The sequence below is a fragment of the Oryzias latipes genome, chromosome 13, assembly GCF_002234675.1.
Source record: "Oryzias latipes chromosome 13, ASM223467v1".
Classification (NCBI taxonomy): domain Eukaryota; kingdom Metazoa; phylum Chordata; class Actinopteri; order Beloniformes; family Adrianichthyidae; genus Oryzias; species Oryzias latipes.
This window is the reverse complement of record NC_019871.2, coordinates 20,540,595-20,558,149: the sequence shown is the minus strand read 5'-3', so window position 1 is coordinate 20,558,149 and position 17,555 is coordinate 20,540,595. Positions and strand designations below refer to the sequence as shown.

Below are 17,555 nucleotides of genomic sequence, written 5' to 3'. Positions count from 1 at the left end.
AAAATAGGTCAAACATTGTAGAAGGAGTTAAGCATGAAAGCTGAAATTGTTGAAAAAATAGCTGAACTGTCCTGGAAAATCCTGGAATATTTTGAAAAGTTAAAGGACCAAAAGTCAAAGGTGAGCATTGTAAAAGTAGAATGACCAAAACAGGTCAAGATTTGTAGACGGAGTTAAGCATGAAAGCTGAAATTGTTGATAAAAATGGATGTACTGTTGAAAATTTGAAGATGATGCTAAAATGGCTAAAATTGCTAGCATCAGCATCATCAACTGACTCAAAAAAACACATTGTTTGAGAGTATCATATTGGCAAAAGCTACATGTTCTAAGTTGACAGAAAATCCACTTTTTTCAAAATGGCGGCTTTTCTATTAATTTTATCTCCATAGCAACCATTTTATGTTTGGGTCGCCTGGGGATGACGAACAAATCGACATTAGTTTCAGACAAATCGGAAAAAGTAAACCTTTGGACGTCCTTAGCAACGAAGTTTGTTGGCTAACCACGCCCACATTCCTTATATGTCCAGATCCAGTGAATTTCAATATGTTCCGTTCAAGCCATGGATGAAGTTTATTGCAATATTTGCTTTAGATTTTGTCATTAAATGGCAACCAAACAGTAGGTTGTGTCGACATCCCATAATGATTTCTAAACGTATTTTATAGTCCAAAGCCTGGTGATCATTTTAATGTTTGAACGGTATCTCTAGCTACAAGTATGTTGAACTTATAATGCTTGAAAGAAACAAAAGTTTTCAAGAATTCTCCATGTATTTAAATGAAGCAAAAATCTTGGAAAATCCTGGAATATCCTGGAATATCTTGAAAAGTTCAAGTATATGAAGGCCCGAGATTCATAGCTGAAAGGAATAAGCTATAAGAGTTGAACATTTCAATAGTAAACTGGTTAAAATAGGTTAAAAACTGAAGGTTAATATCGCCTCACATTTAGGCACAAAATGGCCGCCAAACTCCAGGTTGTATTGCCATCCCATAATAATTTCAAAACGTATGTTGAAGTCCAAAGCCTTGTGAGCATTTCAATATTTGAACAGTGTCTCTTGCCAAAAGCATGTTAAAGTTATAATGCTTAAAAGAAACAGAGGTTTTCAAGAACTCTCCATGTATTTAAATGAAGCAAAAGTCTTGGAAAATCCTGGAAAATCTTGGGATATCTTGAAAAGTTCAAAGATTTGAAAGACCAGAAGTAGTAGCTGAAAGGAATAAGCTGACAGGGTTGAACATTGTAATAGTAGAATGATTAAAGTAGGTGAAAGTTTGAAGAAGTTTAAAATTGCCTCACATTTTGGCACAAAATGGCCACCAAACTCTAGGTGGTGTTGCCATCCCATAATAGTTTTGAGCCTTATATTGAAGTCCAAAGCCTTGCGAACATTTCAATGTTTGAACGGTGTCTCTAGCTGGAAGCATGTTGAAGTTACAGTGGTTAAAACAAAAAAGGTTTTCAAGGATCATCCTTGTATTTAAACGGAGCAAAAATCCTGGAAAATCCTGGAATATCTTAAAAAGTTCAATGATTTGAATGACCAAAAGTCATTGTTGGAATAAGTTGAAAGGGTAGAAAATTTTAAAAGTTAAATGGATAAAAAAAATTTGAAGTGTCCAAACCGGGTTTCGAACCGGGCGCCTCATGCACCATAACTTCCCAATGCATTTTAATAGGGTAAAAATTCCCGGAAAAACTGGAATATCTTAAAAAGTACAAGGATTAGAAGTACCAAAAGTCATAGCAGTAATTAGCTGAAAGAGCTGAACATTTTAAAAGTTGAATGGTTACAATCGGTTAAAAATTGTAGAAGGAGTTAAGTGCCGAAAAACGGCGGAAGATAGCAGAAGAGGAAAACAAAGGGTTGAATGCTTTACAGCATTCAACCAATAACACAACCGTCGTAAAACTGGTATTTTCTAAATATATATTAAAAAAAATGAATCCACCGTGTTTTGAACTTCATTATCTGTGTGAGTGAAACATTCAAAAGTCAGGCAGAGCGGTGCAGGTTCTGGTACCTGGGAACAACTGTCTCCAGAAATCCGTATTTGGAGGAAAGCTCCTGGTTTTGCCTGTAAATAACAGCTTTATTCTTTATTCTTTAAAGTTTAAGGCTCTTCTTCAGTTTCCTTGCTGGCTCTTTTCTCCACAAAGAAACGTTCCAAATGCGTTTTATTATTTGGTTTTTGTGAGCTTTAAGTGTTGACCTACCAACTACCAACCCAGCAGCTCTGTCAAGACAGATGGATGTGGTGAATGGAATCCGGTAGTTTTCCAAATAAAACTTTCGTCAGTATCAGAAAATAAACAAAACTTACATAATCCAATTTAGCTTATGCTTTTTATTTTTTTCTGTGCGGACCGGTACCAGGTGGCCCACAGACTGCTAACGGTCCACAGCCTGGGGGTTGGGGCCTCTGCAGTAGATGACAAACACAATGGTCTTTAGTTGCAGCCATACCTGGAATATGATTTTTGTCTTTTTCCTCTTTTGAAAGGAATGTTTATGCAGTTTGGAGGGCGTACCTGGAGGGAACGGTCCAGGTGAGCCAGTCCAAGCTCAACGTGTGTGATAACTACAAGAGTCAAGTATCAGAGCCTGCAAAGACTGTTAGACTTTATAAAGAACAGCAACTCAAAAAGGTGAGGAGATCCAGAGCTCCCCGTCTCTGACTTACTGTCATGAATCTTACTGGTGTGGACTTTTGAACAGCTGACCTGTTTGCGTTTTGTCCTTGCAGACCATCGACCAGCTAAGTGACATTCAAGCTGAGCTGCAAGAATCTGTGAAGGAGTTGGCAAAAGCCAAGAAGAAATACTACGAGTGTGAGCAGGTGGCCCACGCTGTACGAGAGAAAGCCGATATTGAGGCCAAGTGAGTTCAGCCTCACTTTGTGTGTCAGAAGGAAACTTGCTATTTGGTAGATACTCTCATTATTCAATCCAACAAACAAACACTTTTATTTGCTGTAAGTCTCTGTCCTGTGTTTTAGTATACACTTATATACCAAAAAAATGTGTATTTCCAAAAATCGAACATTTCAAGACAAAGTATCTGTAAAGAAATCAGCGATACTGGCCCTGTAAGTACTTGGTATCGGATCGATACCCAAATTCCCATGATCTCCCACCCCTAGTGCTGAAGTGAATGTGACAAAATGTCCTTATCATTTAGTAGGACTAATTTATTTATTTTTGTCGTTCTTTTTCTCTTAGATCTAAATTGGGTCTTTTTCAGTCAAGAATTAGTTTACAGAAAGCAAGTGTGAAGGTAAGAGAGCCTCTAGTGTCACCAACCTTTAAAGGTCAGCCTTTCACTGAGGCTATTTTAAGACATTTCACCTTGTTTCTCCTGAATGCCTTCATCTGAATCTCTAAGCTCTTATCTGTTTCTCCAGTGGAGTCCTGCATTGATGTGTTTTGCTGTTTGGTTTCAGTTGAAAGCTAAAAGAAGCGACTGTAACTCCAAGGCAACGCAGGCCAGGAATGACTACTTGCTAACGCTAGCTGCTGCCAACGCTCATCACGACCGCTACTACCACACGGATCTGCCGCACTGCATACAGGTATGTTTACTGAAGGATTAAAGCAGAGACAATACAATTATTTAGAACCTGAAAAATTATTAGTTTACACCAGAACAAAATTTTTGTAAAAGTTTTGGCTCTCTAAGTGTTATCTAATCCGTTTTATCCCTTTCGGGGTCACGGGGCTGCTGGAGCCTATCCCGGCCACTTGTGGGCGAAGGCTGGGGACATCCTGGAGAGGTCGCCAGTCTGTCGCAGGGCCACATATCACACATCCATTCAATCTCACATTCACTTAGGGACAATTAAGATTAACCAATAAACCTATGAAGCATGTTTTTGGATGGTGGGAGGAAGCCGGAGTCCCCGGAGAAAACCCACGTATGCTCGAGGAGAACATGCAAACTCCCCACAGAAAGATCCCCCATTGATGTTTTGTTTCACGTCCCCCAGCTGGTACTTGAACCAGGGCCTTCTTGCCTTGTGTTGGTTCTTTAAAATGTTGGTTCTTTATAGTGTTGATTTTTAAAAGTGTTGGTTTGTAAAACTGTTGGTTTATAGAAGTGTTGGTTCTTTAAAATGTTGGTTTTTTAAAGTGTTGGTTTATAAAAGTGTTGGTTTTTAAAGTGTTGGTTCTTTAAAGTGTTGGTTTGTAAAACTGTTGGTTTATAGAAGTGTTGGTTCTTTAAAGTGTTGGTTTTTAAAAGTGTTGGTTCTTTAAAGTGTTGGTTTGTAAAAGTGTTGGTTCTTTAAAGTGTTGGTTTGTAAAAGTGTTGGTTCTTTAAAGTGTTGGTTTGTAAAAGTGTTGGTTCTTTAAAGTGTTGGTTTGTAAAAGTTTTGGTTTTTAAAGTGTTGGTTTGTAAAAGTTTTGGTTTTTAAAGTGTTGGTTTTTTAAAGTGTTGGTTCTTTATAGTGTTGATTTTTAAAAGTGTTGGTTTGTAAAACTGTTGGTTTATAGAAGTGTTGGTTCTTTAAAATGTTGGTTCTTTAAAGTGTTGGTTTATAAAATTGCTGGTTCTTTAAAGTGTTGGTTCTTTAAAATGTTGGTTCTTTAAAGTGTTGGTTTGTAAAACTGTTGGTTTATAGAATTGTTGGTTCTTTAAAGTGTTGGTTTGTAAAACTGTTGGTTTATAGAATTGTTGGTTCTTTAAAGTGTTGGTTTTTAAAAGTGTTGGTTCTTTAAAGTGTTGGTTTGTAAAAGTGTTGGTTCTTTAAAGTGTTGGTTTGTAAAAGTTTTGGTTTTTAAAGTGTTGTGTTTTTAAAGTGTTGGTTCTTTAAAGTGTTTTTTCTTTAAAGTGTTGGTTCTTTAAAGTGTTGGTTCTTTAAGTTGTTTGTTTGTAAAAGTGTTTGTCCTTTAAAATGTTGGTTTTTAAAAGTGTTTGTTCTTTAAGGTGTTGGTTTGTAAAAGTGTTGGTTCTTTAAAGCAGGGCTCCAGACTGCGAGCAATTGGTCGCATTTTGCGACCAAAATTTGAGAGTGTGCGACTGAATTTTACATCCATTCGCACATGTGCGACCAGTAAATTTGCCTCCCCCACCCCCTTCGTATTTTTTTATACATTAAACGTGGAAGGGGCACGTCAATGATCAATGAAATAATCAATGAGACGCACACGCACGCAGGCAGACACACACACTCGCGCACATACTCATGAAACGCGAGCACACACTCGCGTGATGCCTGTGTGTGAGGCGGCCACTGCGTGTGAGAAGAATAGGGAAAGCCACTGAGTGGCTAAAATGCGTGTAGGGGGAGGGGCCTAGAGCTGACCAACCAATCACAGTGGGGTATATGACTCTTGGGGGCGTGACAATGACAGGGTTTGAAAGCAGGACACCTGACAGCGCCCTCCCCGGACCACATGAAGGAGTTCCTTACTTTCCTTTCTAGAACGTATCTTTTCGCTCGTAATTTTCTAAATACATGCAGTCCGTGCTGAACTTTTCTCTGGGCCGCACAGACCCGGAGGAAGGTTTAGGTTTTGGTTACGGTTACGGCGGCGCATCAAAGGGTTTATGCACGGCCGTTACGGCAGCACACCGCTCCCCCGGGAGTCGGGTCAGCTGAGGAGAATAAATGTCCCACACCTACATGCGTGACAGCTAACGGGGCTTGAACTTTAAACACGCTCGAGCAAAAACAACATTAGTTTTAGACACACTGAAAATACGTGGGGAAAATGCAACGATAGACGTTTTTTAAATGAACCAGCACCTCGCCTGGAAATGGAGTTGTCCTTAACATTCAGTTTAGTTTTAATATTCTTCTCCCCCTTAGTATGATCTGTGTTATTATATATTTTGTGATTATTTAATGTTTTGTAATGTATGTAGCCTTTTTTAATGAATTGGTATTTTAAATTATTTTGATTAATCCCTCCACTACAAAAACCATCAGGACACATGTCCCATAATGCATTGTTTTGTAGCCTGTAGGGCAGCTTTCAGTCAGTTCAGTTTCCAGCTGTGTCCGGGTAGGTTTGCCCCTTGCTCCCACCCCTTTCTCCTGAAATTTTTGTGATGATTGACAGTTAATGTTGGAGCAAAAACAAAAATATATGTCACACACCAGGTGATCTGCGCAGCGTTGAGTTCACCTGGGTGATCTCAAACACGCTTACTGTGCATCTTGGCTGCACCTATTTGGTGTCACAAAGATAAATTTCCATCAGTTTTCTTAACTATTTGTACTGTCATGACAGCGATGCTTTTGTCAGTTTACCTTGTTGTTGCATCTTCAAAAGTGCAGATTAAAATGTGACACTGAATTTGAAACAGCACATTGTAATTTCTGCATCTATTATTAAAGTATTTATTAGTAATACAGTGGAAATTAGTAGATTTGGTTAGAATTTTGATTTACGGTATGCGCCCCTAAATTTTCTAGTTGTGCCCCTAAAATTTTCAGTTAGGGGCCACTGTGCTCCTAGTGAAAAAAGTTAGTCTGGAGCCCTGTAAAGTGTTGGTTCTTCAAAGTGTTGGTTTCTTTAAAGTGTTGGTTTGTAAAAGTGTTGGTTCTTTAAAGTGTTGGTTCTTTAAAATGTTGGTTCTTTAAAGTGTTGGTTTATTCAAAGTGTTGGTTTTTAAAGTGTTGGTTCTTTAAAATGTTGGTTTGTAAAACTGTTGGTTTATAGAATTGTTGGTTCTTTAAAGTGTTGGTTTGTAAAAGTGTTGGTTTTTAAAGTGTTGGTTCTTTAAAGTGTTGGTTTATTCAAAGTGTTGGTTTTTAAAGTGTTGGTTCTTTAAAGTGTTGGTTTGTAAAACTGTTGGTTTATAGAATTGTTGGTTCTTTAAAGTGTTGGTTTTTAAAAGTGTTGGTTCTTTAAAGTGTTGGTTTTTAAAAGTGTTGGTTCTTTAAAGTGTTGGTTTTTAAAAGTGTTGGTTCTTTAAAGTGTTGGTTTGTAAAAGTGTTGGTTCTTTAAAGTGTTGGTTTGTAAAAGTTTTGGTTTTTAAAGTGTTGGTTTTTTAAAGTGTTGGTTCTTTAAAGTGTTTTTTCTTTAAAGTGTTGGTTCTTTAAAGTGTTGGTTCTTTAAATTGTTTGTTTGTAAAAGTGTTTGTCCTTTAAAATGTTGGTTTTTAAAAGTGTTTGTTCTTTAAAGTGTTGGTTTGTAAAAGTGTTGGTTTGTAAAAGTGTTGGTTCTTTAAAGTGTTGGTTCTTCAAAGTGTTGATTTTTAAAGTGTTGGTTTGTAAAAGTGTTTGTTCTTTAAAGTGTTGGTTCTTTAAAGTGTTGGTTTGTAAAAGTTTTGGTTTTTAAAGTGTTAGTTTTTTAAAGTGTTGGTTTTTAAAGTGTTGGTTCTTTAAAGTGTTGGTTCTTTAAAGTGTTGGTTCTTTAAATTGTTGGTTTGTAAAAGTGTTTGTCCTTTAAAATGTTGGTTTTTAAAAGTGTTTGTTCTTTAAAGTGTTGGTTTGTAAAAGTGTTGGTTTGTAAAAGTGTTGGTTCTTTAAAGTGTTGGTTTGTAAAAGTGTTGGTTCTTTAAAGTGTTGGTTCTTTAAAATGTTGGTTCTTTAAAGTGTTGGTTTGTAAAAGTGTTGGTTTTTAAAGTGTTGGTTCTTTAAAGTGTTGGTTTATTCAAAGTGTTGGTTTTTAAAGTGTTGGTTCTTTAAAGTGTTGGTTTGTAAAACTGTTGGTTTATAGAATTGTTGGTTCTTTAAAGTGTTGGTTTTTAAAAGTGTTGGTTCTTTAAAGTGTTGGTTTGTAAAAGTGTTGGTTTGTAAAAGTGTTGGTTCTTTAAAGTGTTGGTTCTTTAAAGTGTTGGTTCTTCAAAGTGTTGATTTTTAAAGTGTTGGTTTGTAAAAGTGTTGGTTCTTTAAAGTGTTGGTTTGTAAAAGTATTGGTTTTTAAAGTGTTAGTTTTTTAAAGTGTTGGTTTTTAAAGTGTTGGTTCTTTAAAGTGTTGGTTCTTTAAAGTGTTGGTTCTTTAAATTGTTGGTTTGTAAAAGTGTTTGTCCTTTAAAATGTTGGTTTTTAAAAGTGTTTGTTCTTTAAAGTGTTGGTTTGTAAAAGTGTTGGTTTGTAAAAGTGTTGGTTCTTTAAAGTGTTGGTTCTTTAAAGTGTTGGTTCTTTAAAGTGTTGGTTCTTCAAAGTGCAGATTTTTAAAAAACCATTAAGAAAAAACAGAAAATGTATTACAGAAGCAACACTTTTTATGAAACTACACGTCTTAGGCAGAAAAGACTGGATAACTTTGTTTCTGACAGTAGTTTATGTTCTATTCTTTTTAGTGTCATATTCAGTAAATGTTAATTGGAGGGTAATGATTTTAAGCAGTTTGTTGGCCACAAATTCTGGAACGAACAATTATTTTTTTTATAGTAGTACAAATTAGGGGTGTTTTCCACTTCACCCTCTGACCGCTAGTTGGCAGCAGAGCACACGGAGCCTCTTTGAAGAGCTCTACTCTGCACAAAACAACAGGAAGACCTCAGCCAGAGGCAGTTTTTTTTGTTGTTATGAGTAATGCTGCCTCATCATCACACTTTATTGTTCTTGGAAAGAATTAGTGCCCCTCCCCCCTCCTTTAAAAAAATTTTTTTTTGAAACACCATTCAGGCTCCTGAATCGGGAGCCGGTTTAGCTCGTGCTGGTTTGCGGCGCCTTCCGTCCGTGAAACCAGGGTTCGACTCCGGGCTGCTCCCTGTTCCCTTCTCTACCTCTGTGCCGGTTCCAAGCCCGGTTTGAGAAGGTTGCGTCAGGAAGGGCATCCGGCGTAAAACATTGCCAAATTTACCATGCGACTTGTTCGCTGTGGCGACCCCTGATGGGAGAAGCCGAAAGTGGAAGAAGATTCAGGCTCCTGAATCGCTTAAAGGTACTGGAGAAGCTACATTAAGCAATATTGAAAATACAAAGTGCTTTATTTCCCCAATTATACTTTTACAACCTTATTGATTAAGCCACATTCATTCCATTTTTTTCATATACTGAAATATATTTTGTGGTGGAAATCAGACAATGCTGACTTTTCCCTTTCTATATTTTAGGTTACCAAAACAAAAGCACTATAAATTTGCCCGGGTAAAAGCAACTTCTATATGAGACACAGTTGCAGTGCTTAACATTGTGATCATTAAATAAACTGAATTTGACCATATTTATTGAAATGAAAGACGTATTGAAATTCAAGTAGAGTTTTTCCTAAGTCATATTTAAAAAAAAAAAAAAAAAAGAGAAAAACATGTGTTCCGGTACAATATCGGGATACGTATCGTATCGCCAGAATCTTGCCAGTACACACCCCTAGTGACAATTGCTTGATTTTTGTAAGCATGCAATTACCTCAGCAAATATTGGGGGGAAAAATTACCGGTAGTTTACAAAAAATTACGAGTTATGATATAAATGCTTGTTTCAAGAAATAGAAATGCAACCCAACAGCTACATCCCTCTTAATTTTTGGTAGTCAGTTTTGTTTGAAATTCGAGTGCTTGTTTCCATTTTTCTTCCCCCCCAATATTGCTTCAACATGTTCTACTTGACTGTGACATACACCGCTGCAGGCGATCCTCAGCATCTATACTAGGAGGCATCTCTGAATAATAGATCCTTAGCTCCTGATGGAAGGATGGAACTGTAAGGAAGATGCATGTAAACAAATATGTGCATGCAAATCCACAAGGAAAGTGAGAGACACTGCTAGAGGGAAGCAAGCTGTTCATCTTCTCCGTGCTTTAGTTTCATTTGTGGTGTTTACACATCTTATCTGTAAAACACTGAAATACTCACTCCGATCATCTTTTGATCTATTTTCAAAGCGTTCCCAGTGGTCTTTTAATTATCACAATGCCGTTTTTAGCCAATAAAAAAATAAAAAAAACTTTTCTAGGACAGTTTCTGCAGAGCGGCAGTAGTTCTTTAGAAATTCACCTCTGAGTTGTGGGCGGAACCGTTGGGTCAGAGTAAACCTGCCCTGACTTCATTCCCCAAGCTAACATTACTGGTGCAACAAAGATGGCGAGGAATTTTGGGCTATCCATCCATAGAGTTGTGATCCAGATTCCAGCTCAGACGAAGAAAAGACGTACATGGATCTAGTCGTCTACAAGTGGATGCATTAGAATGGAGTGGAGCAGGAAGCTTTTGGGCCACCCAGTGTATTTTCGACATCATAAATACAGGCTAGGCTTTTTCAAACTACATTTTTTTAAAATGCGCATGATTCATTTATATTTGATTAAAGAAATAGTCAGAAACCCAATTTCGAGCTTATTTTTCTTTAAATATGTCCTCCATCATGAAAAAAGTGCCATAAGAACATGTTAAACAACCTATACCATGCTATTCTTAAACCTTTTATAGTAAACAATACCCATGTATAGGATGATGTATTCTTTGGCACACAAAAGGATTTTATTAATAAATAGTAGTTATTTTCTTGAGCTTCCTACCTTTCCTACCCTGAAGTAAGACGACTCCATCTCTGAAGCACTGCCTTTTGCTCCTTGTGGATGCAGACATCCAAACATTTGCAAAGATGGATGTGCATAAGACAGGGCAGCAGATTTAGTACCTGGGATAACGACTTGTTATTTGTCCCTCTTATTTAGAAAGTGTCTCACTTTCCAGCCGGTGGACTGTACCACACCTTTCTGTGTGGAGTTTGCATCTTCTCCCCGTTCATTCGTGGGGGGACTCCGGCTTCCTCCCACCATCCAAAAACATGCTTCATTGGTTAATTAGTTACTCTAACTTGTCCCTAAGTGTAAATGTGAGAGTGCATGGGTGTGTGATTGTGGCCCTGCGACAGACTGGCGACCTCTCCAGGATGTCCCCAGCCTCCGCCCACGTGTGGCCAGGATAGGCTCCAGCAGCCCAGTGACCCCGAAAGGGAACAAAATGGCTTACAAGATGAATGAATGAATGGATTTACATATTGTGCATATAAAAGGAAAGAGTTTTTGCTAAACACAGCTAGCTCAGAAATGCATGAATGTATCAAAATACCACTTTGGGGATTGTTTTCGTGAGAAATGAATATTGTGATACACTTTGCATTGTATAGGGTCTTTAAAACTACCAAAAACACACAATAAAATATCTCCAGAACTAAGGAATCATAGGAAAGTTGCAGTTTCATCATCAAACAGTTTTTGTTCTTGAACAGAAAGAAACAACATTTTTAGAAATGTTGTAGAAGAAAACAGAGCCAGTTTAGCTCGTGCTGGTTTGCGGCGCCTTCCATCCGTGAAACCTGGGTTCGACTCCGGGCTGCTCCCTGTTCCCTTCTCTACCTCTGCCGGTTCCAAGCCCGGTTTGAGAAGGTTGCGTCAGGAAGGGCATCCGGCGTAAAACATTGCCAAATTTACCATGCGACTTGTTCGCTGTGGCGACCCCTGATGGGAGAAGCCGAAAGTGGAAGAAGTTGTAGAAGAAAACAGTCCCTCACCTCCATTTGCCATAATGAAAGCTTGTCTCCTATGTCACCTATGAATAGAAAAAATACAAATATATATTTTTAAAAATGACATAGGAGTGAAACATAAGCATGGACTGAGTGGAGGAAGTAATGCTAGACTGCAATAAAAACCCAAATCTTAGGCTGGTGAGTTCATCTGCTGGTTATGAGGGCAGGAACTGCTCCATGACTCCCCCTGCTGTCTGGAATCAGCATGGCTGTTTCTGTCCTCTAAACGCACACCGATGATCTCCTTCCTGCTCCTCTGTGCTGTAATTATTGTTGTTTTAACTGATGAAGTCATTTGACGTTATCGCACACACAGAAAAACATACACACACCCAACAGCCATAGCACGGGAAAGAACCTTTTTCTGGAACCTGACTCATTTCGTTTTAGTGCTACCATAAATGGACAGAAAGAGGAGGGCAGGAAGAGAGGAAAGGGGGAGGAGGAAGTTACCAGAATGATGAGGGAACATGTGGATTGAAGTCAACCAACAACCCACCCTTCATGACATAATTCCTTTGCCAGACTCCCATTGTTTATTAGCTCTGTTTAAAACCTCACTTTAACCCGGCTTCTGAACATGTTTGCAGGAAATGTATTTTTGTCTTTATTGTATTCATTTATTTTTTCTCACAACCTAAAGCCATTCACTGACCCCGGCAGCTGTGAGAACTTGCTCCTCCAAACACATATTTTGGTTCATTCAGAAGCTGCATTCATGAGTATTGACTCATTCTGAGAAATGAATGCAGCTTCTTCTGTCTGTGGTCCACAGCTTTGCTCATTTCGCCCCTGAAAGCCCCCTGCTTTGTGGTTTATCCTTTAATGTGAATGGATGAAGAAGAAACGCTGAATAAATGTTGGGTTTAGCATGTAACCCATCGGTCTGCCTGTTTGTCCTGAAGGCTCTGGATGGGAGGATCTATGAACATGTGAAGGACTACCTGGTAGCGCTGTGTCGCACCGAGCTGGAGGCCTCTCAAACATCACATAACACCTTCCAGTTTCTGTTGGAGAAATCGACCAGAGTGAGTCACAAACATCTCAGCTATGTGCATGCCCAGTAGCTTTTATTTTAAATGAAAGGTTTCTCGTCATCGTGATGACATCATGATGTTTCACATTAGGGGTGTGATTGCATGAAACAATGGGGTAATTTATTTTAGCACATTACGTTTTGTGTGTGCATCCTAAAGCCTTAGTCACATGGACAGGGTCAATGGGGGGTTGACCCATACAGGTGCTGTGGTTTTTGGGTTGTTCGGATCTATGGAGGGTAATGGAGAGGAACTGCTGCATCTTAAAGGGGGCATAGGTGTGAGGCTCATACTGCCACCTCAAGACGCATCATGAAAATGGAACATATCGTTGTCATGCATGTGGGTTCATGAACCATTCAAAAGGCTAATGTAAGTTACACATACTTCTGACGTACGGGTGATGCTGTGTCGTACGGTGTCCTTACGCCAAGCTGTAGCCTTTAGTAAGGTGGCAGTACTGGCCCCTTACTGTTTACCTACGACTGTGCAAGCACAGGGTGTGCATGTGATTGCCCATAATACACCCGTAGGATTCCACACAAACAACACTCTGATTGTCTAATTTCCTTATTTCTAACAGTCAGACTCCAAACAAGGAGTGAGTACCGTACATCTTACGTGACCAGCATGGGATCCTTGCGCCTGTGTCACTTGCTTTCCCCCTTACATACCTATTAGTGTTGTATATGTGTTCGGTACGACCAGTCACACGCAGCATGCTGGTAGAAAAAATTGTATATGAACATTTTCTCTGTACGGGTTCACTGAACGGTCCATGATCTTGATATTTCCTGCTGATAACCCGTGTGCCCCCAACAGATTTAACCATTTTTAGCCACAGACAGCCTGTATCCATCCATGTGACTAAGGCTTTAACGGTGATGCGCCACTCCTGCTGTATATTAGAATAGAATCATGCATCTCATACATTTTTCTTCTTGCTCATTTTGACCTCATACATGCTGTTCAATGAAACTGTCACTCTTTCCATTGAAAGGGATCAGAAACAAAACCTGTTTAAGACAGTTTAATGATTGTCTCCTTGAGTTTAAACTTGGTTTTGTCTAATCAACAGGCTGCAGTGGATTAACGTTTGGATTGGAATTTTCTTTTCCCTTAGATAATTCAAGAGTTCAACCAGCAGTTGTTCATGCAGGAAAACCCAGTCTTTCACAAATCACAGGACTTTCAGTTCCAGCCCAGTGAATGTGACATGGTGAGACTTTTCTGCATACACGAGTGTACAATTGTCCTGCTGTGCCTAAAGTCCTTGGATTGTTTGTACTTGAGCCTTTTTGAAGCTGAACCATACTTTATCCAAAACACAAGAGCAAAAAAACACTGATGTTTATTTAGAAAAACAAAATGTGGCAGAGTACGAGTTCTTTCCTCCGTTTGCTTTTGATATTTATGATATAATTTAAGAAATAAGTAGCGATCACAAATGAATTGTAACAATGCTTAAAATTGCTCATTGTTTTTACATGTATTGAGAAAAGATATTCCACTTCTCCAATTTTCTAATGAAGTCTGCATCCACTTCTTTCTACATTTAGAATGAAACTCCAATGCAATAATCCCGTTAACTTTAACAAAAATTTTCTTCTTTTACTTGTATCAGTCATCCAGTCTAAAAAGTCTATTTATTAAGAAATATAACACATTTTGAAAATCTACCAAATGAATGTCTGTCCTGGCTTTTCCATCCATGTCTCTTTATCTATCCTTTGATCTTTTCTGCCTGCCGCTCTGATGCCTGTACTCACCGATAAGCTGTTCCTTCCTCGTTTGTCTTCTTCCTTTTCCTTTAACCTGTTCTAACACTCTTCCCCAAACTCTTTTCTCACTGACCCTCCCCTGATCGTCTGTGCGCGGCAGACTCTAAGCTCGGAGGAGCAGTTGGTGGACATTGAGCCGTCGCCCGTCAGTGCCATGAGAATGACCCTGGCACAGGTAGTTTTAACCATTGTTGGCATTCCATCCTCATTCCTAAAATGGTCCCCTAAAGTCCATATGATAGCGCTCTGGGTTGGTCACATTTGCATACAGTTAAAGACTGAAATAAGTTAGACAAAGTTTTACTTGATTTATCGCTTTAATGCAGAAATTTAAATAGTATATTCTGTTTTTTTTGTTTATCTAGGGGTATATGAACGATTACATGTTCAATTTTAGACCTTACAAACCCAACTGATGCAAATTTGAAGTTTAAATATCAAATCCTATGTAGATTTTGTCTTATAAAGTCAAGCCTGAAATAATTCACGGTTTCAAAAAATGTGACTTTATTATTTGACAAATAGGAGTTTTTTTCCTCTTGCATGAAAATGACAGACAACATCACAAAGGCATAATTGTGTTAAAAAATCATCTTTTATCTACACGTGAACCAATAGGAAATTGTATTTGTAAATCTTAAATATTTTGTGAGTCTTTTGATTCCGAATCAGAATTAAACCAAGATAAACAAATGACCTGATGCTGTGAGGAGAACCTGCAAAAGTCATTCGAACTCATGATCTTGGCCATCAAAGTTATAATAATGTCACAGAAGAAACGCTCTCATTGTGTTGCTGCAGATGTAAAGTACATTTGAAACCATTAATGTTCTTGAATTTGTATACGTTTCTAATGCATTTTGACTTCTGACTAAACAATGGCATTGATGAGTAAAGCCACCTCATCAGGCAAACGCATCACTTTTGTTGTGAAAGATAAAGATTCACCAGGAGAAATCCGACCAAGGCAGGACAATTTCTCACTTTTATTAAGTCTTATTTGCATTCACACTCAAGTGAGCAAAAAGCCATGCATCTATGAAGCGCTGGCCATTTAGGGGCAGTATTTTGAATATATAATGTTCCTTTATTGATCGCTAGAGCTAGGTTCTAAAATAACCTGCTATAGGTGAAATCCATGAAGTAGTATTATAGATGTTTAAGCTGTAAAACCCCTCACTACACACTTGATGCATCTTTTTTTTCATATTTCCACACTTTTCTCACAAAATTCAAACCTTCAGAAAAGTTACTCCAGTATTATAAAATGAAAACAAAGATTTCTCACAATTGAAGATTTATGTCAATGTGGCGAGCCGAACACATTCTGTACAGGAGACACAACATTTCAGGGTCTTATCTTTAAAGCCTAAACTACCATCAGTATATGTGGTCCCGCCCATTCTCACACTTGTAATGTTGTGATGGCATCCTTTAAGCCCCGCTCCTTCACAATAACACACTTGCTCTGCACAGTCGTCTAAAAGACTGTTATTGTGACGTTGTTGTTGTTTCTAAAGTGCTTGAACCACAACTCTGAGGTCATTGTGATGTACTTCATATGTCCATGATCTAACTGGATTCTCAATGTTAAAGCTAGACTGCTGGAATGGCTTACAAGAGAACTATTCCAAGATCCCTAGTGAAAAAGTTGTTGACGTTTCTGCAGGGGTGGGCAATTTCAGGCCTCGAGTGCCGGTGTGTCTGCATGATTTCTAGATATCCTTGCCCTACACATGGCTGATTACCTGGTTCAGGTGTGTCCAGCCAATTGAAACATGCCAGAGCAGGGTATGCAGGAAAACATGCAGGAATGGGACCCTCAGTGCCCAGTCAAATGTGGGGTTGACTTGAGTATCATCCATCGTGTTTTCACTTGGAGTTTATTTTTGCATCAGTGTGTTCCTTGTTACTCCATTCAATATCTGTTATGGGAAAATGTCTGTATTTTTTTTAAAATTATCATGATAGGAATATCACTTATCCACATTGTATTTCACTCTAACCTAATCTGTAATCTGAAACCCTGAAACCCCACTTAGAATTTAACAGTAAATCTCCGCTGCTTGGTTTTTTCTTTAACATTTATGTGTTGCTGGATTTATGCTGAAGTGTCACTGAATTGTAATGAATGGGTTTGTTTTGCATTGTAATGTACAGACAGCCTTTTGTGCTGCATGTTTGTTGTCTGGTGTTGGTTTTTAAAGGGGAAGTCAAAGGATTTCATCTGGATTCTGACAAAGATATTTAACACTTTTTTCTATAATGCATGAATTGAAATTAGGTTTTCCAAAGATTTCAGAAAGAGAACCTGGAATTAGTTGGGCATACTGATTAAAAACACAAGGGTTTATGTGATTCTTGGGTCCTAAAAGCTCCTTAAAACGGATTTTCATTTCAGAAAAAAAAGAACTTATATTTTTAAGAAAACAGAATAACATAACCTAACATGAACCTTGTGCTTGTTTTCTACACAACTTGAATAAAACCACATTGAAACAGAGTCATTATCCTTCATGAGAATCAAAAGTTTGAACAGATAATAATGAAGAAAAACAATCAAGTTGTCACTTTTTCGAGCTTTTACAGTTTTACACACTGTTAAAAAGCTAAACGATGGTGTGTTTGTGTGTGTGTGCGTGCGTGCGTTCGTGTGTGCAGAGTCGACAGCTGGAGTCTGAGTCAGGAACAACGGAGGAACACAGTCTGAACAAAGAGGCCAGAAAATGGGCCACCAGAGTGGCCAGAGAGCACAAGAACATCATTCACTTCAAGAGAGTAAGACTAACCTGCGGATGAACCCGCAGAAAAACTTCTACTTCATCTCATGGATGGAGTTCACGTTCTCCATACTCCGTTTCCGTCTGAAGGTTTGCTTGTGTTGCTTTTAGTCTCTGGAGGAGTGTGAAAGTCACGGTTTGCCCCCCACTGAGCAGGGCAGACTGGAGCTGGAGCTGAAGATAGAAGACACCAAAGAGATGATGCGCAAAGCTGAGGTCTGTGACTCCAATGCTCTTACATCTGTTTTTATATCACTATTGGGGGGCTGGTTCATCAAGTTCTGCCACACTATATAATATATACATCAAACGATTCCCTTGTTGGTTTCTTCCAGTTTAGTCTATTCCTTTCTTTCATTAAGGCCAACCTACCGTAACAGTGTTTTTTTTCTTAAAAATTATCTGAATGTAAAGAATTTAGTCCACCTTCAATGTGTTTCAGTTCTGATAATAAAATCATTAAAAATAATCTGTGTATTTAGAATAGTTTAAAGAATCTATGGAAAAACCATGGA

The 17,555-nt window shown here is 38.4% G+C and overlaps 1 protein-coding gene across 2 annotated transcripts in view; it reads left to right on the top strand.

Moving 5' to 3' along the window:
• The window catches only part of fchsd2 (FCH and double SH3 domains 2), a 62,780-nt gene that overhangs the window by 24,817 nt on the left and 20,408 nt on the right, over window positions 1-17,555 (top strand). Inside the window, exons 5-13 of one of the 2 annotated variants that reach the window (XM_004075794.4) lie at window positions 2,514-2,658; window positions 2,757-2,890; window positions 3,232-3,286; window positions 3,453-3,581; window positions 12,348-12,470; window positions 13,603-13,698; window positions 14,361-14,435; window positions 16,922-17,038; window positions 17,152-17,256. In XM_004075794.4, coding sequence (XP_004075842.1) covers window positions 2,514-2,658; window positions 2,757-2,890; window positions 3,232-3,286; window positions 3,453-3,581; window positions 12,348-12,470; window positions 13,603-13,698; window positions 14,361-14,435; window positions 16,922-17,038; window positions 17,152-17,256 — 979 coding nt within the window. The remainder of the gene's footprint in view (window positions 1-2,513; window positions 2,659-2,756; window positions 2,891-3,231; window positions 3,287-3,452; window positions 3,582-12,347; window positions 12,471-13,602; window positions 13,699-14,360; window positions 14,436-16,921; window positions 17,039-17,151; window positions 17,257-17,555) is intronic. The other variant, XM_011482766.3, reaches the window with a different exon arrangement.